This window comes from Trichogramma pretiosum, unplaced genomic scaffold (assembly GCF_000599845.2).
Source record: "Trichogramma pretiosum strain Unisexual culture from Peru unplaced genomic scaffold, Tpre_2.0 scaffold28, whole genome shotgun sequence".
NCBI lineage: Eukaryota > Metazoa > Arthropoda > Insecta > Hymenoptera > Trichogrammatidae > Trichogramma > Trichogramma pretiosum.
The window spans coordinates 1,310,208-1,332,115 of NW_019641710.1; the positions used below are offsets into that span (position 1 = coordinate 1,310,208).

Below are 21,908 nucleotides of genomic sequence, written 5' to 3' on the forward strand. Positions count from 1 at the left end.
ATATGCTATCAAATAATTAAAGAAATAACTATATCTTTCATATTCTTTTAGCAACATTATTTTCTTTGATAATCCAACTATCCTTGACGTGTCCAGCATACTTTAATTTATACTTCTTTATTTCCTTAACAATTTCTTCGGGTAAGCTGTCTTCAGATTCATAGTTTGTCTTGGCTTTTTTCGAGTCTCTATCATCAATTATTTGGTGTTCTTGACTACAAACATCCGGTTCTTCTTTTCTGGAGGAATGTAATGGTTCAATGTCAAATGATTCTGAAAGCATTATATTTGTTTCTTCATTTCTTATTTCATGCTCATTTTTTACATGCTTTTCTGATTTTTGAGACAAATTCACTGATTTTGAGGTGGAAACTTTTTTTTCTGATTTATGAGAATCATTATAATCTTTCTTTTCTTTTTTTTCTTTATTTTCTTTTATTGATCTCTTTTCTTTCTTATCTTTTTTATCTTTTTTGTCTTTTTTATCCTTCTTATCTTTCTTTTCCTTTTTTGATTTCTTTCTGTCATCATCTGTATGGTGCTTATTTAGAGTGTATTTAGAATGTGTCTTTTTCTTTAATTGAAAAGATTCATCTTCTGATTCAGATGAATCACTACTGATGCTAGGGCTTCTTGTTTTTTTATTTTTTTTTGAAACACTTTCATCTTTATGATACTTGTGTGATTTTGACAATACTGCTTTTTTCTTTGAACTTTTAGTTTCACTATCACTGGAATCAGATGAATCACTTTCAACATTGACCTTTCGCCGCTTATTTTTAACATTTTTTGATGAATTTTTACGCTTTCTCTTTGAGTCTTTTTTTTTGCTTTCGTATTTATCACTGCTTGACTCTGAATCGTCATCACTGTCACTGCTACTTGAAGAGGTGTCAATATGTTTTGATTTCTTTTTCAATTTTTTGCTTCGTTTTTTGTCTTCTCTATGGTCTTCTTTTTTATCTTTCTTTTTTTGAAGAACTTTCTTTTTCTCTTTCTTGTCTTTTTTATCTTTTTTTTCTACTTGGTCATTTTCATTTTGTTTATCATCGGATTCTTTTCTCCAGACAATGTCGCTGTCAGCCGCAGTTTTATCATCTTTTTCAGGTGAAGGAGTTTTAAGCCATTGATATGACTTTTTCTCAACTTCTTTTTTCAACTGAGCTTCGCGTTCACGCCTCTCTGGATCAAAACTCGTGCCATCTTGAAAATACTCTGATATTCCAAAAGCTTCACGCAATTTCGAGTTTTTCAGTTGATTTGCTTCGGCCAGGTGATGCGTTTCCTGTTTCAAGTTGTTGAAAGAAAAGTTGTCGGCTTTTAGCTTACGCTGCTCGTTTTCATAACACAGCTGCAAAGTGGCTCTGTACCTCGCTACCTCCTCTTCGATCTCTTCTTCTTTAAGTCCCTGTTCTTCCAAAGCTTCTCGATGCTCCAGAATTTTGACCTCGATGTCTCTCTTTTTTGCATGTAACAAAATATCTCCATTGGGAACCTTGTTAGCGAAATCTCCACGGACAGGCTGGTTTTCATTCGACTGTCTCTTGTGTTTACGAACGACGGCGCAGTTCTTTTGAACATAACCATTTGTTCCCGAACCTCGGGTGGTTTGCAAACCTATTCCGTTATACATGTCCAATAAAACACAAACTGCAACTGATCAAATGAAAAATTGAACTTTGGCACTTTCAATCTGCACTTGTAAACAATTAAAGAAGGTTATGTTTAGACATACACGCTATATTGTAGCTGAGCTGGCGATTGATGGACTATTGCGTTATTTCTCGCTACTCACAGACTTCACGTTCGTAGACCGTAGTGAACGTCTGAACGAGTAAAACTCATGCTGGCGCATGCGCGAACATTCATTGCAGAGGGATTAGTGATTGGTCATTAGCTGCAAAATGACAGTCTTAATTCTTGAGTTCGACACTGTGTCGCCGCCGAAATATGAAATTTTGACGTGAGTTGACTCATACAATCTTCAACCAATGCATGTTTGGAAAAGCTTATAGACAACGTTCATTATCTTTAGGCAAAGTGTTCAAAGAAAAGTCTTATAAACCTATTCAAAATTAGGCAGTCATGCCGTAATGCCACCAGTATTTAACTCTTCTTAGGGTTGAGAATTTCCGATTACTTGCACACCATAAAAATTACGATTTGTAATCAATATTTTACTTAATCCATATTTAATATTTAACCAATATCTAAGTCAATTTTATTTTTTCAGTTATATACGGATCATATTTTTTCTTGCAAAGAGCACCAAAGTACTAATTTTAAAAAGACTTTACCAATTAAAAACCATGATCAATAATAACTCAATTGAAAAAACTAATTAGAAATTTTTCTATTATCAGGACACTAATTGACATTAGTTAATGAGACTTCGACAGAAAAATATAACTACAGAAATTATACTTATAAGTGTATTTTATTTGATTGAAATTGTATATTTTGTAAAATAACTTTACAACGTTTGATATTAGAATTAAATTGAATTAATAACAACGAATTTGCTATAATAAATTTCATATAAATTATACATTTATCATCTTATTTTGCAAAACCATATAATGCTCAAAAATCGTGCATAAACAACTAGAGATTCTTGTACAATATCTTATTGCATTATAAACTCTGTATTAAATCGCGAGTAATACTTCTACACTCGCGAAAAATTAACTAACAAATTTTTTAATAAGTTAACAATAAAAATATGACTTCCTCCTGAGCTTAACATTGAAATATTCAATTTAATAAATTGAAATCTTGCATAAAAGTAAGTACTCACTTATGAAAATTACATCATAGTGTGCAAATTTAATAATATATAATGTACATTTATTACTGCTTCAGAGGAACACCTTAGAAGTGATTTGATAAAAAATTTGAAAGTACCAACGTGTTATAGGTGTTGATTTTTTATACAAATGAGTGTGAACTTAAAAATTCACTTAAAACATGACTGCAAGCTTTCCAATTACCTTCTTATACAGTATCATCGATTCAATTATACTTGTCAACTAGCTATATTCATCAACCTATAGTTAATTTTTAAGAATTGAATACTTTTCTTGATTCAAATATGAAATCTGATTAATTTATGCATAATCAATCTAATTTTCACGAGTACACTGCTAGAAAATGTTATATTGTAAATCATTAAGTATTAAGCATTTAATAAGTAATAATTGAAATTGGCCTATCTAGTTCAACTAAGAGTTAAATGACGATAATAATTGTCGTCCTGTTTCTATTAGAAGAGATTTGACATTTTCAGCGTGCACAATTTGATTACAAACTTCCGTGTATCGTTGATAACGTTCGTCATTATCTTTTGGTATTATGTACTGTAAAGATTTTGCAGGTAATACTTCTGCTATGTATTTTATAGTTTCTGTAAATAATTAAAAAAAATAATTTACGGATTATTACTGTTTTGTAAAATCGTGAATTTAAAAAGCAAATAAAAATCACCTGTCATGGTATGTTCAAAAAAGAGATGGGTATCAGGATTGGATGATTCATTCGACATTTTTTGTTGTAACAAATCCACAAGTGTTTTCCATTCTGATTCTCTGGTATACATATCCTGAGGAATGAATTTAATTTTATTTATGCTTTCAAGTGCTAAAATTGTGTACAAAATAAAATTTATTATTTTTACCTTAGCATAGGGCAATACAGCCTGAGGACATTTATCTATTAATAAATGAGTGATGGATTCTGTATTTTTATTGCAAAGAGTACGAAAAGACAAACTGCCTTGTATTTGTTCTGCATCAAGAAACTGTTCTACTTCTTGAAGGCACTCATTTGGTAAAAAATCACTGGCCATCAGAGCTTGCAATTTTAAAACTTCTATGCGTACATATTTTTTATTTTCTGAAATATTTAATTGGCATAATTCTTCAAAATCTGAAGCATCCATTATTTTTTGATAATCTTTAGCAATTGGTGGCATTTTGTCAAGATACTTTGGTCTTCGACTTTCAAATAAATAATTATCTTCATATTGCCATTCATTTGTAGTTGCAAGCTCTTCTGCTTTGGAAATATTTGTTTGCATCAATTTACTCAGATAAGAACGGACAAGAATTTTAAAAGCTTCTGTTAATGTAAAATCGTAATTCACGCCATTTCTATTTTCAATTTTGGAAAACAATGAATGAAAATAGACTTCAAGGAACTGTTGTAAGGCTGCAGCAGCATCTTGTCCATCTCTTCCTATTCGCGAGGGTAAATAATCAAGAAACACCTAAACATTCAAAATCAATATTAAAAGTCAATGAATTTAAAATTGATTGAAATGGAAAGAAGAATTATTAAAATTTAACTCACTTGCATAACTTGATAAAGTAAAAGTATTTCTTCTTCTATTAGACTTGTGAGTATTCTAGCAAAAACTGAACTTTTTTTACGTATTAATGTAGCTGAAAAATCCGAAAAAGAGAGATTAATTCTATTCTTTACATCCAAACCTTCCTCATCAAATAATAAATGTGGATAGTCTAGAATTGTTTTTAGTAAAAAGTTGTCCAATACTTTATTCAAAGCATTGTCAGCTAAAAATTGTTTTTCTGCTTGTATATACAATAAAGTTAAAGCTAAATTATAACAATCATCTTCGCTATTATGCAGGGTCAAAAGATTAATCAGTTTATCAGTTGCATACTCGCGTAGTACAGAACTAGTTAATATTATTTTGAGTAAATCTTCACGACTTTCCAAACTTATAATATTAACAATATCTTGGACTTGGAATAAAGCATCAGCATCTGGACCACTTTTAATGTTTTTTAGAACATCAATAACATAAGTCACTAATCCTGGTGCATCTTGAGTTGATTTTCTCAACAATACTTCGCTTGGTTTTAATCCAGACATACAATAGTATGGAATGCAAAGCCGACGCTCTAATTCCTTATCTGATCTAATAAAATAGTCCCCTAATAGTGCACAAGACTGATTATAGAGACTTTCAAGTTTAGGATCAACAGAAAAGTGATCGTTTACATTTTCATGTAAATCTAATATTTCCTTTGATAAACGTAATATTGTATGTGCTTCCTCTAATAAATGACGGTATGTAGAAGGGCTGTTTGCTCTGAAAAAAAAAACCATTATTATTTACTAGTTTATTATAAAATACTTGACAGTTTTGAAGCAAACAAATAAATTGAGTACTTGTGGTTTTTTGCAGCATTGATTATATCAAAGTAGACATTTTCTGGTCTTGGAAGTCTTAATGAATAAAGGGTCCATGAACTTTCAGCTTTTGCAAGTAATACAATACTTTTGTCTGAATTGATCATTTGCTGAACTCCTAGAAATGGTCTCAATCCTATTAAGCAAACTGGTTCGGACACATCTGGACACATAGTTTTTTTACTTTGTTGTTGAGGTCTACTTTTAGCTACATGATGCGGCAATCGGAGAGTGTATGACTCCAATCCGGCTTCTGTTAAAGCATGTAAAACTGTATACTCCAATGCAACATGAATAACTGGGGCTGTAAATGGGTAGGTAGTTAGACAAGTTGGATTATTATCATCACTACTTTCTGTATTAAAATGGTACATGTAGCCTTCTTGTGTGGTACAGATTAAACAAGTTACTCCATGAAGATATTTATAACTGTCTGACTTCAAAATAGATTTCTTAATTCCATTGCTATTATTGTCATTTTTTGTGTACAATGGTTTAATGACAAAACTTATGAAAAAATCAGAACTACCATCAAGATTCATAACATCACTTGACCTGGCTATTTTCAACCTCAAAATGTTTCTAACAACATAATTTTCAGACCAACCATTGCTTGGAGAATTTGTTTTAATTGAAATTTCAGTGTCTATGGAATTCAAAACAAATGGATTAAGTGTATGTCCTGGTCCAGCTCTCTCAAGTGATATAGAAGGCAAATTAATTGTGACAGGAGATGAAGAATTTTCAAGTACCCCCTCATTTATCAATGATTGTAGCTCTACTTTTTCATTACTAAACAAGTTATTCCAGTCAATGAAAGACTTTTTCTTAATTTTTGTTTTTGAAAAATCTAACGAAGATTGTGGATTAGAATTTTTATCTGTACAATTCTTTAGACTAGACTGGCTTTTAAGTCTATTTAAACTGCTTTCATTACTTTCCAAACCAGAAGTAGAGTTGTCCACTGTTTCTAAACTGCAAAAATCAGTGGATACAGTAGTTTTATCATTAGAAGAAGTAGTTGTAGTAGTAGTTGATGTAAAAGAACTCATATGATCTATGTCATCATAAAAAGGATTAGTCAATCTACAAACAACAAATCTTGTAGCATCCATAGCTGCTATAAAGTCCTCAACTATATCCAACTTGGTTGGGGAAAATTTTAAACCCAGAGACCAAGGTCTAGCTTCAAAATCAATGAATTTCATTTTTGCTGGGCTCTGAGTTTCGATCTTGAACTCATGCAATATAAGAGTGTTACCAGTAGCTACAAGTAAATTTCCAGTAGTTTGACAACAAGCTATAGCAGTAGCTTTGGCCGACAAAGGCAATTCAATCATTTCAAGACCATTCAATGGTCTATTTAAGCTTGGCGTTACCCGGCCGGCTATGCGCGCCCGCATAGCTTGCTTGTCTTGACTAGCCCAGTTGACATAAACGCGAACATAAGTTCCACAGTCCTGAGATCGCTGATGCTGCTGGGATTGTTGCGGCGAGAGCTGCTTTTGCTCCAGGGTAACGACGTAATTACCCTTGACGCAGTGCATTATGCAAGTTGGCAAATCGACCGTAGGAAATCTGGTGAGCAGCGGAAGTTCCGGCTGGCCAAGATCGCGGACTTCGACGCAGTGGGACGCCAAGGCCAGCAGCAGCAGTTCTCGGCGATGAGGCGCGCTCGCGACGCAGCTAGCTTGAGGTTCTTCGATTTGTGCAACATTTTGCTCTTGAAAGTTGTGCACCGGTATGACACGCACCATTTTTTGGTCAAACGAAGGTCAACACTTCGTGTCACGAATTACCAAGCGAATCTTGTTCACAACTACAGACAGTCCTCGGTGGCTCGGAGATATAATTTCTTCAACGTCGTCTCGTAATGAATCAACTGTCATAGTTACTGTAATTAAGGATGATTAACATAGTAAATAACGTTTAATGGTATTTTTTACGGCAGGTGATTTACACTTTGTACTTCAGTTTTCAATAAATAAACTGTGTTCGCCAAAAAATGCATAAACATTCTTTGATATGAGCGTGTAAGTATGCAACGCAGTAATACACAATAAAGACACAACCCAACAACGGCCGAGTGCCGAGGGGGTATTGAGCAAAACAATTCGCACAATGTCGTCTGCTGCGACTCTGCGATCGAATGCAAAGGAGTTGCTGCCGTACGTAACTACCGTGCAAAATATTGTAGAATCTAACTTGAATAAGGAAGTAATATAGAAATATCTTTTTTCTAGTGATTTCAGTAGTGAAACTTGAGACAAATTTTTATATTTGAATGAATTTTTTTTCAGAACACTTTTAATTGTTTTAAATTGAATTCGTCGTAAACATTTTTTATAGAATTTCTTTAAAATTTTATTTAAAAAAGTATGTTCCTACAAATTCATTCATGGATTATTGAAATAAATCGTTGTTTTAAAATGATTTGTTCGTGTGTTTTTTGAATTTAAAATGTCATGTTAAACTTTTTTCATACTTAGCGGGAAAAGTCTTACCGCACGTCTTGAATCTTGATCACAGCACAGCGGCAGAGCAAGAAGGTGTAGCTACTAAACCACTCTTTTACAGAGGGCGCAGAATAACGTTAAAGCGAGATATCGTGAAAAAGTGTAGTCAGTATTCATTTTTATACAGCCAACGAGTTCCATGTGCATGGTCTAGCCATTAGCTGCTACAAAGAGTGATCAACATTCATTTTTGGTGCCGTTCTCTACACTTTGTTACATTTTTGTATTACTTGGATGACGAGTAAGTAATTTTTTAACTTGAAAATTTGATTTTAAAAGCGTCGCTTCATTATTTCCACACGCCTGGAAGAACCTAAGAATTTTTCAACAATTTTTCGTTTCCATTTTTCTTAATCTTTTGGTACGTTGCAATTTACAGAGGCAGCCTGTCCAGTAAAAAGTCCTCAAGAAAAATTGAAAGAAATTGAAATGGCAGAAATAGCTAAAGTGTACATAGAAGAAGATGAAGACATTCAGATAGATTATGGTATAAAGATAGAATCTATCGAACATTACAGTCCATCAGGTATTATAAGACAAGGATTGCTGTTTATTAATTGACCAAACTTACATTTAATCGTTTCGTTTACTTTTTTCAGATAACTTTGAATTCCCCAAGAATCCTTTATATTATATGTTGAATGAAGAAATCGAGGGTAAAATTATATTAGGAAAATATAAGAAAAAAAAAATTCTCCTTGACAGAAGACTTACTCATTATATCATACGGAAAGTAATTATGGAAAATCCAATAAGACTTAAGTAAGAATTTATTATACAAAATATTACTTGAAAATGTATGACTGGTATCTACATGATAAAACAATATACTTGGGTTTGAGCTCTCAAGTAATATTATTTTTGATTGATTTTAAAATTATATTTGTTCTATTTTGATTTTTTTTTCATTTTTCATCATACATGGATGCAGTCAAATATATAAATTATTAGTTTCATAATGAATTTCAATTTCCTGTTTGTATAGACTCATTTCCATTTTATAAAAAACGTTCTACTTTTTTTTTTTGATTGCTAGTTTTTCTCAGCCTATTTTATTAAATCTTTCATAATATTGCTAGTCAATAAACTTTTATTTGGTAGCTTAAGCTAATATTATACTTACACACAATAGTTAATATTATTTTGTACTTTTTTTTAAGTTAATCTGTTTTTTATACATTTAATTTTGTTTTCTAGTAGAAATGTATTTTAACACTCGTAGAAAATTTTACTTAATGTTTTTGAAAAATGTATATGTACACTCATGCGTGGGGCATTAATTTTTTTTCCAGAATTACTCAAGACAGATTCTTGGAGCTGAGGAACCAATTGGTAGAGCTTTTCCCTACAGTGAACCCTTGTAACTGGTTTTCACCTCGAACAACAAATATACGTGGAGAATCTCTTGCATGTACTGGAAGTTTGTACAATTATTATAAATGCTTTAGAAGTGAATGCATTGATGCTGGAATAATTGGAACAAAAAAAACAAATTTTCCACCAAACCAATTGAACAACCACCAAGAAACTGAACAACATTCAGGTAGTTATAAATTTTAATGTGAACAAGTTTATGACAATTATATTACAATGAAATAGAAATTACATTGGAATTGATTTTTATCTTTCAGAAATTTTCGCAAAAAGTGAATTAATAAATCTGATGGGAGAAGAAAATCCAGCATTGTCCACAAAATCTATTTACACAATATGGAGTGAAAGTTTCAGTGATCGTCAACAAATGCTAATTGATTTCAGGGGTACAAAAATGGAAATACAGTATTCTACCTATATTAACAATTTTTGGTGCCTGAAAACAGCAGTTGGATTATCATTGGTAGGGTAAAACTTATAGTCAAATATAAATTTAAAATTAGATAATGGGGATAATTTTATGTAAATTTATTTTTTCTAACAACAGCTTATAGAAGACTGTAATCAAATTATACAAAATTTAGTAAAAGAAAATAAAATAAGTGAAAAAATTGCTGCCGATTTTGGTGGTAGTTTAATGAGCAAGTGGCCTACAATAGCAGACAAAATCGTTAAAATTGGCGATGAATCTACAATTTCAGAAATAAAAAATTTTCGATTTGAACTTCGAGAAAATTTCGACAAAGGTAAAATTTTTCCAATTATATATATTTTAATTCTATAATTTTCCACAATTGTGAATGAATTTTAATTTCACAGCTTCATCTTCAACTAAAGCTCTGCTCTACTTACCCTTTCTTCTTACAAAGTGTACAACGATAAAGAAGCCAGATTGCAATGCAATTCGTCTCACTAAAAGTGATATATCCGAATTCTTTATTTCATTCATAGAGGTAATTCCAAATAAGCAATAAAATATTTAATAAATTTATGTTTTAATGCATAATCTTCTTCCAGAATGAATCTGAACTAGATGAAAAAATAACTTCTATATCAGAAAGAATTGGAGCCGTTGATGCATGCCTTCATCCATTCATTATATGTTGTGGCAAGATAAATGATATTACAAAGACATTTGTAGTGATAAATAGGTTTCATTACCAAGTTAAAACTCTTTTAGTAGCTGTTGATTACTGTTTCAAGGCATGCACAGCATTACATACGTGGTCTAATTTACTATCAAACGTTTATGCATTTCTTCAACAAATGGTTTATAATATCAAAGTTGGGCTGAGCATTGCATTTGTCCCAAAATCTTTAAAAGTTGTTGATACTCTGATGGAAAAAATTGCAAAAAATTCTTTGTAAACAAAATGTTACTATTAAAATGATTCCAACTTAGTTTTTAATTGTTCTACAGAGTACCTAATTTTTTAACTATTGACTTTTGGTACGTTAGTGGCTTCTAAATACAGTGCATTTAGTTGAATGTGGCAGGGATAGCGGTTACACTTTATGGCTCTCGATGTAACTCTTTATAGCGTAAAAAACGTCTAAATATTCTGTTTCCACGTTACACGCAAAAACGTATGTTCCCATCATTATTAATTATTAAAATTATTGCCTTCATAGTTTTATAACATTGAAAAGTATTAAATCATAATTTTAAATACTATGTAACTACAGTTTACAATAATTTTATATACAACTATTGAAATTTGATTAAAAAATTATTCAAGTGCTTACATGTTATTTAAAGACTACCACAATTTATTTTTTTGGGAAAAAATACTTATTGCAAAAAAATCCATTTACGATAAAAAATGATTTATTGAAGTTATTTTTATAATTTACTGATGATTTGGAGGTTCTTTGGAAACATCATGTTACAAGATAACATTCTTGTGATATAAATAAGATATTAAAAATGATTTTAAAATATACATGTTATGTTACTTTCATTGTTTCCACGAAACTTCATTCCACAGTAGCAAGTTATTATCAAAGATTCTATAAAACTTAATTGTGTAGGTAAACATTTCCTATAAATTTCTCACTTCTTTAATGTAAGAATGTGGTGTGTTAGTGGAATGAAATATTAAAAATTTTATAAACATTTTCGCAGAATGTAAGAGATGAAAAAATACATATGACAAGTATTCATGTGTCCATAAAATATTTAAAGGTAAAGTGAAAAACGACGTAATATACATTTTGCAACAATAAAATGCATTAACTTAATAAAGAAAGCCTGTAAGAAGGCTACAACTGCATTATACCATTTAATATATTAATTTGTATAACAGCTGCGCTAGCAAGTTAATGCAACATCTTCAATATTGAAGAGTTCGCAATTCGTCCGAGCTAAATAATTTCTATAATTATTTCAATTACAAAAACTTTAAACTGTGAATTTACACTCTGGTCATCTATTCTTCATTCAGTTTAAAGGCAATGGCAATTCACTTTTGAATAGGTGTAATACTTGATTCTTCAGGCCATATGTTAAGTTACACTTACACTAATTTTGTTTTTGCCTTATAACTGTCTTTGTTGTATTATTCACATTATTTAGCACTGTCCCATTTACAATCTCTTCAGAGATTTCTTCACTACTATCACTACGAATATCACCTTCCATCTGCAAAAAATATGAATGAAATTAATGAACTGAAAAGATACAATATTATTAAAAATATTAGTAATTATTTATTACCTGTCCAGCCATTAATGCATTATAAGCTATTTTTAAGATAAGCCAAGTCCAAAAAGTGTGTAGTACAAGTAAAAGACTTAGTAAAGAGTTAAAAATATAGTATGCTGGGAACATCGGCACTATCTGTGGTGCTTCAATTAAGGTACTAAAAATCATACATGAAATTATTAATTTGGAATATTCAATGCCGAAAAAAATCGATGATTATTTTGAAATATACCTGTAAATAATCCAGAATGGGAAAATACCCATTCGTGTAACAATCCATAATACAGTAAAGATTACAAAAATAAAGTCACAAACTCTTTGATAGTTTGCATACTTAGCCATTTTTGCTGCCTGTAAAATTAAAATTATAAAAAATTTCTATTAATTACTGGCTGTAAATTTTATATTACAAGTATTTCAAACTCCAAGTGAATTAAAGTATTTTTAAAACATAGTTTTCAAGATGTTGAATCAACTCTTGTACAAAGAAAAATAGTGCATTTTTTTAATTTTTAGAGAAAAATAATTTAAATTCAGGAAACATGTTGAAAAATTTTCATTTTCTTGTTTTTGATATTTTTTGAACATAGTGTATAAAAAAAATTGACATACCTCCAAGAAAATATCAGCACAGTCATGAACAAGGAGTACAAGAGTGCCAATTCTTGTGAGATTCCCAATCCAGGAAAAGCACATTAAAACAATAGTTGCTATATGATGTATGAACATTTGCCAAAAATCTTTACGTTTAACATCAAAATACTGAGAAATACTCAAAGACCAATAAAAAGCCATGGATACCATGTAATACCACCATACATCATTAGTCATTGGATGATAAGGATAGTTGTAGTAGCAATGGTTTATATCCCAAAGCCATTTTTTATCCCATAAAATATATAATCCAAAAAGAAAAGAATAAGTGTAATAAAGACATCGCCAACTATTTTCACAAAACTTGGTGAGAGTTGATGGTTTATCTTGAGTTTTTCTTAATCGAAGCCATCTCTCTACTTGTCTTTCAGTCCAATCTAATTGTTTAGCAAGTGCAGTGATCTAACAAATAAAAAAGCACATTTGTTCATTAAAATAAATTTTCAAATCATTATTAATTTTTATTTTATTAATATTTTACCTGTTTTTGTTTAATTTTTTTTGTTGCATAAGCCTTTTCCAGAATAGGATTAGGAGTTGCTTTTTTAGACCGTGAAGTTTTGATACCCAAATTTCTTCCCAAAGGTGCAAAGCAATATCTGAAAAAATCAGATAAAATTATTGTCATAAGTATATTTATTAAAATACTATATAAAGTTACAATGTTATAATAAATTTACACTGGTAATAAATTATAGAATGATTCATCTAAAAAAAAAGTATGTTTTCAATTTTTTCAGTTCTTTACACTTGTAGAGATATATTATCAGCATTTTTCAAGTCAAAAGGTTTAATTCCAAAAAATAAAATTGGTTGTCAACAACGTGATAACTTATCCGTAAACGGCAATAAAATGAATATGGAGTCTTTTAAAAAAAACTATTTCATCCGAAAAATATTTTTGATTTCAAAAAAAGACCAATCTTATTTACCGAGGGCTGAAAGAAACGAAAAAACTAACTCAAGTAACAAGGTATTAAAATGGAATTTTTGGCAAAAAAGAAACGATTGTTAGAGAAAAAGATATTTTTATCAACAGCGAGCATAAGCGAATAAAGGCGACATACTCGCATTATGTGTACAAGTTTTACATAACAAAAATTCTTTCGGTTCGTATCGCACACTGGCTTGCATTATGTACACTCGTGCGAGTATTGCAAAATAATTCGCCCCCGTGCATTTTCTCACTGAAGAGATGGAGAGAGAGAGAGAGAGAGATGAGAGAGAAAACATACACACGGAGGCTGAAATGTCATTGCCGGCTTGCTGCAATTTATAAATTGAAATAAGAATAAGACCGTCGTGCATTTAAAAGTCGATCATTGCAAAAAAAAGAGGAACGAAAAATGAAATTGTTCACGCGGAAGCCGACTACGACGCGGTCGAACTCGTTCTGTAAGGGATTTCCACGAGAACGGCAACTTCTCAAAGGCGCTTATATGTTGTATCATAATAATGTTGCATTGCATGCTGGCATGCACGTCGTGCTCCGTGACGCCGAGACGATGCGGCATTCTCGGTCGCGGGCAGCAAGTAGCAGAGCAATATATACCTATATATAAGTAGTCATAACACTTATCATGTAAGTATAATTTTATATCGTGTATCAGTGGCGCGCGCGCGTGTTTTTTCGCAACCTAACCTCGCGTCTTTGCCTCTCTCTCTCTCTCTCTCTCTCACACACTATATCATATATGTGTAATAGCTTGCGCGCCTCGTACTACGCTATCTCGTGGGACACGCATTTTTTGGATTCACCGGAGCACGAGAGCGAGCGACTGTAATGATTCGAGTCATATGTTTATTGGGCAAAATGGGAAGGCCAGCGTGCGGTGAATGAATCAAAGACCCGCGTCGTTTCGATCGTAATCTCGCAATGGGTCGCCGTCACGATAAGAGAGCCGCGTGTGTAATCGCGAACCGAGGCTCTCGCGTTTATTATAGCCGATGAGGTAGTACAGCTAGAGGCGAACATAGCGTGCGATATAGGCTTGTAATAAAATAGACGACGACAGCAGTTGGGCAGGGCAGGCACGCAGCCGAGATAGCGAGGAAAACAAAAGCGAAAGCGAGCAGAGTAGCATGGACATACCTTTCCAGGGCGTATCGAAGCAATAAAAGGGCCACTGCCATGGGCAGTGGATAGGCTAGCTGCCGGTAATCGGCGTATCTGTTTTGCGGCGTCGGGGCGATGTCGGCCCAGCTAACGTTCGGCGGCAGCCAGATATTCGGCGTCCAGAAGATGTCGGAAAAGTTGCGTGCCAGCTCCATGGCCATGGCGTCGCTGCGAAGGGCTGCAGCAGCGGCGAACACGAGTCGGTGGCTAAGAGCAGGCGAGCGAGTCTCGGCGGCCGAGTTGTCGTTGCAGCGGCAGCAGCAGCAGCTAGCTAAGCTCGCTGTGGTATAACGAACGCGCTGCCTCAGCCGGCCTCCTCCTCGCGACTGCGATCACTACTCGTGACGACTGCCTCGGCCAATTGGCTGGGTAGGATGTTGCTTCCGCTGCTGCTCTCGGGCGCTTGTGTCTTGCGGCATGTATGCAGCTGGCTGCGGGGCACATTCGTCGTCGTCGTCGTCGTTCGGCCGAATTTGTTTATATGTTGATTGGCGTTGTCGATGTGCTCCTCGCTGTCCTGCAATGGCTCGTGTGTCTGCGTTATTGCGGCAACGCGACAAAGCACAACACTGGTGACTATAGGATTGCCGTTGTCGGAAGCACCTGCAGCTCGGGCTGCGCGCCAACTTGTACTGCAACGGTAGCAGCAGCAGTAGTGCGACTGTGTAATTGTGAGCAGTAGACTCGGAGGTCCGCAGCACGCGACCAGCTATACAGCGCTCGCGACTCGTCGCTGAGTCAGAATTACTATTATGTTACGAGAGAGAAAATCGCAGCCGCTGTTCTCTGGAGTCTCTCGCGGTGGTGTCGCGCCAGCCGCAGCAGCAGCAGCTTATAAGTAATATATACTATATACTCGTGCACTGCACTCACGGCACTGCACTGCGCACTCACACACTTTTGCACGGCACACGCGCACACTCGCAAATGTCGCAAATACGAATGTCGTAGAATCGGCGCGGGGCGCACGCCTGCAACTCGCATATATAGGTATAAATGGAACGCGACGATAGAAAGCAAGAGGGAAGGAGAGAAACCCGCCGCGATCCGAACGTAGGAGTATCGAGATGTGCAGCTATCGAGAGCCGACAGCACGCGAACAGTGACTGTCTCGGTGAATCGAGTCTCGCGAGCAACGACTCCAAACTGAGCAGCTCATGCGATCGTGCGACGTGTCGCCGATCGACTCCGCTACTCTAATCTATCCTATATCATATACGCGCCTCGCACAAGGCTAACACCTACTTAGTCGTGGAGAGGGTATCTCGCCGTATTCGACTCAGAGGGGAAACATGAACATTTTCTAGTCTGGCTTGCTTACCAATGTCTTTTTCGCCCTAAGGGTGCTAACAAGTACAGGAAATCTTGATCTTTTTAACAATTTATACTTTTTTTTAAACTTTTTCGGTCGAAATCAATTTTTCTTCGAAATACAGATGATATCCAATAAAAAAAAACACCTCATACTGCATGTACGACGTACGATAGTTATTTAGATATAAACAATAAAAGTTATTGATAAAAAAATTTCTGGACATTGTTCTGATCCTTATAGCGCGCTGTAAGATGCGCAATAAACTACTGCGCCACATAAACATTGAAGCATAGTCAAGAACAGTTCTCTTTATTGCATTAAAAAACATTGGATAACGTGTATTTTCGAATTGCAACGCGATTCGTATTGTTCAAGTTCAAATTTTCTCCTCTTATAGATTTCAATTCATCAAGTTGAATAGAACAATATCTACGACTTGTCACAGGGTAAAATAATTAGAGTTTAGACCGAGAACAATTCTTAATTTTTTTTTAGTTTTCTTATTTACTTTTACTTCATTAAAAGTATAAGGTCAATGTGGCTATTTTCGCTCAGCTAAGCCCCTATTTTCGCTCAACTTTGAATTAATTTTACATGAGATCAAAACTTAATATCAGTATTTAAATAATATATTTATGTTAAACATGTTCAGCTCAATACGACCAACTAAAAAAAAAAATGTTGTGTTAAATTAGATCTTTAATATTAATTATTGAGCGAATATAGAGACATGCGCGAAAATACCCACATTGACCTTACCTTTAGATTAGAAAAATTGCAACTTTCGATTGAGTGGGTAAAATTGATCACGTGAAAGGTACAAATGTTCTTAAAATGTAATTTTTCGAAAAAAGTCAACATATCCAGCTTAAGAACAATAATTCGACAATCAATTCTTTAAATTTTGCATTAGATCGTTAGATATGGCAATCTTCAAATATAAAATAGCTATTTTCAGAGCTCGAGTGTTGTAACAAAAACGAATTATCGAAGTGTCCGATAACTAGAACTCAAAATTTCAGCTTTTGTCTAGTTATCGGGTACGCTATGTTCTATCAAACTTTATTTTTTACGTTTTACTTAATATCAAGCATCAAAAATTAACTCGAATGAAAACTTTCAATAAATGTCATTTTGTTTTTTTATCAAATCAACTAATTCAAAAAGTGTCATTAAAAATATATTTTAACTCTAATATCCAAAAGCCATTAAAAGGTCGATTGCTGGTACTTTTATTTTTAGTGCCCAATTCATCCTTTGCCATGTCATTCTCAGGCCAAAACAGAAGTAGATGTAGACCGATGAGCCCTTGTTTTTATTATTAGGGTAGTCGTAAAATAGTAGCTCAAAGTTCAACATGGAATATTCACATGCAAACAGTACCGCCAGCAGCCAGGCCGTCGAATAATTTTGTTTTCTTTGTGCGTTCTGTATTGAGACGCTGGGACCAGCATCGCTTTTAGTGCAACTATTGTGTATTACATGATAGCCTTTAATAATACATTATATCTGGAATAGCCAGCATGTAACGATGTGGGTGACTCTAGTTGTGCGAAGGGTCTTCTCTTCAGCTCAGCCGTTCGTTCGAGTGGTGCATAGGTAAGCTTGCTGTAAAAAAAAATGATTGAGAAATTTGCGCAACAACAGAAGACGATATTTACGGTGCTCGCGCACTTTGGATGCGACCGTCGCCCACCGCACACAATTGACCGTTGGTCGTGTACGTACACAGCACACATACTACATACCTGTGGGTTGGCGCGCGCGAGCCGCGACTTTACTTCAAATCGATAATCGCGTATAATAAAGTGACTCATACGTGCCATTTCATAACGTGTAAGTTATGCGCCGAGCCGCCGCTGCTACTACTGCTACTGCTTCGTTAGAAACAAAGAGCCTATATAACTTCCTTGCACGCCTGCTCGAAATTCGGAGCAAGCGGCTGCGAACGTCATGAGCGGCCATCCAGAATTGTTATCGTTCGTCGATTGTTTAAGGTGCTGAACAACTGCGAGCAATGTCAACCGTGCTAATCGAAAAATTCATCAACTATTGTATTATTATATAAAAATCCTAGTTAGTGGTGAACTTACTTTGCCCTTTTTTTTGTACTTCATCTACGATCAAAATGTACCCCCATAAATGATTCTTACAGACCCATTAGAATGAAGCCTGTAAAACTCTGAAAAGCCAAAGGATTTCGCGTGAGCCAGATTTTACCAAGTAAATAATAAGAAACGAGAAAAAAAGCGAAGCATGATATTTATAACGGAAGTCGGATTGGCTTATTTAGAAATTCGATATATTAGCATAAATCATCTCTGAAGCTGTGATCGAGTTCACGAATTATAATGATATGGAACGATCTTTGTGTATGAATACATCCATTAGTGCAAGTATACATATAGATATACATACACTTGGAGTATTGGATTTTTGTAACTGTAATTGCGTATACATATTTTGCCATCATACGAATACTGGCCGAGCACGACAACGGCAATGACTTATCATTCGGGAGCTCGGAAACTTACATTTTTTTCCATCTACTTCGACCCAAGCAAATTGTAATCCGCTCATCATCGTATAATTGCCGCGTTTGGAATCATATGTAATAATTACGGGGCCTACATATTTGTCAAAGCACCTCGTGGCCTAATCTTGTCCAACTATTAGCGGTATAATATATCGCGCGTAATCGCTTTAAAACATCGATCCAAGAATTTGTGAATTATCGAGCTGTATAGCCGCTTCGACGAGAAAATATAATGCATATAATGCTCGTCTTTGTGTACAAACGCCAGCCCAGTGGCTTTTTAATTTCCTTAAAAGGGTTGCACGAAGCCAAGCGATGCGAGTTTTATCCAACGTTTTGCTGCAAAAATTGCACAAGTCGTTCACTTCTCCTTTTCAAAGTCCGAGCGATATTTCTTACGCCGCGTTGAATGAAACGGCAAACATTTCGTACGACTGTCTAAATTAGATTTGGACGTCCCCGGCGGCGCCAGATAGTTAAATGTGCGTGTAATATAACGTATTCGACTCGGACTCATTTCGGCGCATTGGCCGTATTCGATAGGATGTAAACTTTTATCAGGAAGAAAAATCGCGAAAGAATGCCAGTACGACCGAGTCGAGGCTCAATGAAAAAATGGGCCAAATTACTTTATCGCGTCGAGCGGGCGTTACGCATGCGGGCCGATATGATCGCGCGACTCGAATTCATAGGGAGAATCCCGCGTGCATCAATCGGAATTGCCTTATGTCAATGGCATTGATCGTAGCTGCTCTTATTCTCAGAAAAATCGCTTATTTTTTTAATAATCGAGGGTATGATTCAGTGAATTCGCTGATCGACGCGCTTGCCCATCTGTACTATATCGGTGGCAGCTCGCGCACGCGAATGTCAAAAATACACGCAAACACAACACACATTAATTTCGGACGCCGTTCCGATACGCGCGGACACCCGATTCGCTGCTCTCGAATAAACTTTCCAATGCCGTGGCCGACACTTGAGATATTCATTTTATCGAATACGAAACTTTACTGTATTTTTGTGATTTTCAAACGAGTCGCCTTTTCCAAAAATAGGTCAACTTTACATAATTTTTAAGTAGGTTTATAGGCTCGCACGCACACCTATACGGAATGTAATGTACAAAAAAAAGTTTTCACTGTACAATGCCTACATACAAGTTTATGATCATAAACATTCGAACCCGGAAACGTTCATTGCCATCAATTACGTGCAAAAGATGGTAAGGTAGAATGACCTCGCAGAATTTCTACTCCAATATCTTGACAAAAATCCACGGATCATACCATCCAATTCCGCGAGCAGTGTACTTTTATACTATCCAAGTGTGTAAACAATGCACATACCTCAAAGTCTGCATGACACTTATTAACGAATCACGCGCGCCTGACGATGTGCGTGAGTTTACACACAACCTCCAGACGCGCAGCAGACACAATACGAGCTAAAGAGGCTGCGGTTGTTGACATTGCAAAATATATTGCTTGCAGAGGTTAGGCTTGACAGCACATCGATAAGAAGTTATGATTTTTTCATCCTGGACTCAAGCTGCATTTGTTTTTTATTTAATTACTATAACTGAACGCCAATCATTTAGATGAATGTGCAAAAATATTATTAACTTATCGCCCTAGAAATGCTTTATTGGTTCTGGATCAGAATGTTATTATTCTGCATCAATCAAATACTAAGTTTTTTAAGCCTATGATAAAACGATTAAACCATTCAACATGCATGACGATATGAATTTAAACAATTATATCAGTGGCATGTCATTGGGTAAGACCATGAATACTGCAAGTATTATATTGTTATGTATTTTATTATGTACTCTTAACTTATGAATTATCTTATATATACAGGTACCTCCAACGATAGTGCCTGTAGTATCCATGTTGCATTACATAAAGATACAAATACTTTTGTTGTTATAAAAAAGTACCTTATAGATAATCAAGACTCTGAAGACTATAATTTAATTCAGCAAGAAATCATTACCACTAGACAATTACAGCATCCTAATGTTCTTCCATATTTAAATGCCTTTATCTCTGGACCAAATGTTTATGTCTTATCTCCTTTAATGAGCTATGGCGCATGTAGCGAGATAATAAGTCAATATTTTAAAGAAGGATTACCAGAATTGACTATTGCCCATATTCTTAGAGATGTTTTATGTGGTCTTGAATATATACATAAGAAAGGATTTATTCTTAGGTATGAAAAGATCTTATTAATAAATATTTTTATCCCTAACATCAAAATTATTATAATTTTATAATGATTTTTTATCTTAGAGCATTGAAAGCAAGTCATATTCTAATTTCATCGGATGGTCAAGCTTGCATATGTGGCATGAAATATTCTTGTGAAGTATTTGGTAGTGGAAAGTGGCAAAAAACTGTTTATTCTTTTCCGGCTTCGACTAGAAAAAATTTGAAATGGCTAAGTCCTGAAGTACTGCAACAAGATTTACGTGGTTACAATGAAAAGTCTGATATTTACAGTCTTGGGATAACTATTTGTGAATTAGCAAATGGCATTGTACCATTTGCTCTTGAAACCGATATTCTTATGCTGACGGAAAAAGTAAAAGATTCTATACCAACTATCATTGATAATACTACATTTCCTTTTGATGTAATGGATCTTGAAGAGAGTAATAACTTTTAATTCCTAGTTTTTATGTATTATGCTAGATGAAATAATTAATGCTTAAAATTTATAAATTATTTTATACAAAATAGTGGAAGAGCAAACACAAGGTCAGGAAGTCCCAAGGAATTTCAGACAAATGGCCAATCGTACATTTTCAGGATCTTTTCATGAAATAACTGAGCGGTGTCTTCAATTAAATCCTAATGCCAGACCAGGAGCCAGTGCACTTTTGATGCATCCGTTCATAAAACAATGTAGAAGATCAGATCCCGTTGTTTTAAATACACTGAAATCTATAAAACCTCTTCATGAAAGTTTTGTAGAAACTTTGGGTAAGGAAATGTGAAATGCCTTTTTTTTGATAAAAGTTTTATATTTATCAATCTTTGTAGAAAATCAAGCCACAGATCTAGCAAATACCATGGGTAATATGGAGCTTGATGATTACCAATGGGACTTTGAGAATACGTAAAAAGCATGCAGTAATTAGTGATACATTATCTGGCTGAATTTCTTCTGTTTTCTTTTGAAAGAAGCAGTTCTACGCACATTCATTTAATTGTTAGATATTTTGGCCAAAATGATACATTTTGTGATGCTGTTACCTGATTTTTTCCTTGGAGTTATTTATCGATGTATTGTAAATTAATAAATTGTACATAAATGTGTAACTATCAACTAAGTAAAAAAATTATATTTGTTTATAAATGTTGTTTTCTTCCCAATTACACATTTTCAAAACTTCCGCCATCAATTACCTTCAATACAGCGACCAGCGCCATCGCATGATGGTGGCAAGCCGGCGCCCCAGTCAGTAC

The 21,908-nt window shown here is 34.4% G+C and overlaps 5 protein-coding genes across 6 annotated transcripts; 2 read left to right on the plus strand and 3 right to left on the minus strand.

Annotated features, from left to right (window-relative positions):
• Positions 1-37: 37 nt before the first annotated feature.
• Positions 38-1,633, minus strand: LOC106658480 (pre-mRNA-splicing factor CWC21-like). The gene is made up of 3 exons (XM_014380479.1): positions 1,025-1,633; positions 661-967; positions 38-273 (listed from the first exon to the last, which is right to left on the minus strand). Exons 1-3 carry the CDS (start codon positions 1,631-1,633, stop codon positions 38-40), a joined length of 1,152 nt encoding a protein of 383 aa, XP_014235965.1.
• A 785-nt stretch (positions 1,634-2,418) lies between these two features.
• LOC106658696 lies at positions 2,419-7,356 on the minus strand. Of its 2 annotated transcripts, XM_014380768.2 has the most exons (6): positions 7,175-7,356; positions 5,194-7,108; positions 4,348-5,113; positions 3,674-4,264; positions 3,484-3,598; positions 2,419-3,403 (listed from the first exon to the last, which is right to left on the minus strand). In XM_014380768.2, the coding sequence occupies exons 2-6, from the start codon at positions 6,969-6,971 to the stop codon at positions 3,222-3,224; spliced, it is 3,432 nt and encodes a 1,143-aa protein (XP_014236254.1). In that variant the 5' UTR covers positions 6,972-7,108; positions 7,175-7,356; the 3' UTR covers positions 2,419-3,221. The 2 variants fall into 2 exon arrangements, with proteins under 2 accessions (XP_014236254.1, XP_014236252.1); XM_014380766.2 differs by having other exon boundaries at positions 5,194-7,356.
• Positions 7,357-7,657: 301 nt separating this feature from the next.
• On the plus strand, positions 7,658-10,877 carry LOC106659190. Its single transcript, XM_014381604.2, has 8 exons — positions 7,658-7,971; positions 8,110-8,256; positions 8,330-8,492; positions 9,023-9,273; positions 9,362-9,567; positions 9,652-9,850; positions 9,924-10,057; positions 10,122-10,877. The coding sequence occupies exons 1-8, from the start codon at positions 7,965-7,967 to the stop codon at positions 10,470-10,472; spliced, it is 1,458 nt and encodes a 485-aa protein (XP_014237090.1). The 5' UTR covers positions 7,658-7,964; the 3' UTR covers positions 10,473-10,877.
• Positions 10,878-10,914: 37 nt separating this feature from the next.
• LOC106659191 (ceramide synthase 6) lies at positions 10,915-15,736 on the minus strand. The gene is made up of 6 exons (XM_014381605.2): positions 14,555-15,736; positions 12,944-13,061; positions 12,421-12,864; positions 12,041-12,159; positions 11,821-11,965; positions 10,915-11,745 (listed from the first exon to the last, which is right to left on the minus strand). Exons 1-6 carry the CDS (start codon positions 14,737-14,739, stop codon positions 11,626-11,628), a joined length of 1,131 nt encoding a protein of 376 aa, XP_014237091.1. The 5' UTR covers positions 14,740-15,736; the 3' UTR covers positions 10,915-11,625.
• A 4,116-nt stretch (positions 15,737-19,852) lies between these two features.
• Positions 19,853-21,730, plus strand: LOC106658841 (STE20-related kinase adapter protein alpha). Its single transcript, XM_014380973.2, has 5 exons — positions 19,853-20,211; positions 20,295-20,649; positions 20,730-21,091; positions 21,180-21,422; positions 21,483-21,730. The coding sequence occupies exons 1-5, from the start codon at positions 20,163-20,165 to the stop codon at positions 21,560-21,562; spliced, it is 1,089 nt and encodes a 362-aa protein (XP_014236459.1). The 5' UTR covers positions 19,853-20,162; the 3' UTR covers positions 21,563-21,730.
• The last annotated feature ends 178 nt before the right edge of the window (positions 21,731-21,908 follow it).

Excerpts from the sequence above, each read along its gene's own strand:
- LOC106658480 (XM_014380479.1), bottom strand. The coding sequence starts at position 1,633 with ATGTATAACGGAATAGGTTTGCAAACCACCCGAGGTTCGGGAACAAAT. Across the intron at positions 968-1,024 it reads AACAAAATGAAAATGACCAA|AAAGATAAAAAAGAAGACCA; the intron begins GTAGAAAAAAAA and ends CTTCAAAAAAAG. Across the intron at positions 274-660 it reads CAAGTATCATAAAGATGAAA|AATCATTTGACATTGAACCA; the intron begins GTGTTTCAAAAA and ends TAATGCTTTCAG.
- LOC106658696 (XM_014380768.2), bottom strand. The coding sequence starts at position 6,971 with ATGGTGCGTGTCATACCGGTGCACAACTTTCAAGAGCAAAATGTTGCA. Across the intron at positions 5,114-5,193 it reads AATGCTGCAAAAAACCACAA|AGCAAACAGCCCTTCTACAT; the intron begins GTACTCAATTTA and ends TTTTTTTTTCAG. Across the intron at positions 3,404-3,483 it reads TTTTGAACATACCATGACAG|AAACTATAAAATACATAGCA; the intron begins GTGATTTTTATT and ends AATTATTTACAG.
- LOC106659190 (XM_014381604.2), top strand. Across the intron at positions 9,274-9,361 it reads AGAAACTGAACAACATTCAG|AAATTTTCGCAAAAAGTGAA; the intron begins GTAGTTATAAAT and ends TTTATCTTTCAG. Across the intron at positions 9,851-9,923 it reads TCGAGAAAATTTCGACAAAG|CTTCATCTTCAACTAAAGCT; the intron begins GTAAAATTTTTC and ends TTAATTTCACAG.
- LOC106659191 (XM_014381605.2), bottom strand. The coding sequence starts at position 14,739 with ATGGCCATGGAGCTGGCACGCAACTTTTCCGACATCTTCTGGACGCCG. Across the intron at positions 12,160-12,420 it reads GTGCTGATATTTTCTTGGAG|GCAGCAAAAATGGCTAAGTA; the intron begins GTATGTCAATTT and ends TTAATTTTACAG. Across the intron at positions 11,966-12,040 it reads CCATTCTGGATTATTTACAG|TACCTTAATTGAAGCACCAC; the intron begins GTATATTTCAAA and ends TATGATTTTTAG.
- LOC106658841 (XM_014380973.2), top strand. The coding sequence starts at position 20,163 with ATGCATGACGATATGAATTTAAACAATTATATCAGTGGCATGTCATTG. Across the intron at positions 20,212-20,294 it reads TATCAGTGGCATGTCATTGG|GTACCTCCAACGATAGTGCC; the intron begins GTAAGACCATGA and ends TTATATATACAG. Across the intron at positions 21,092-21,179 it reads TGTAATGGATCTTGAAGAGA|TGGAAGAGCAAACACAAGGT; the intron begins GTAATAACTTTT and ends TATACAAAATAG.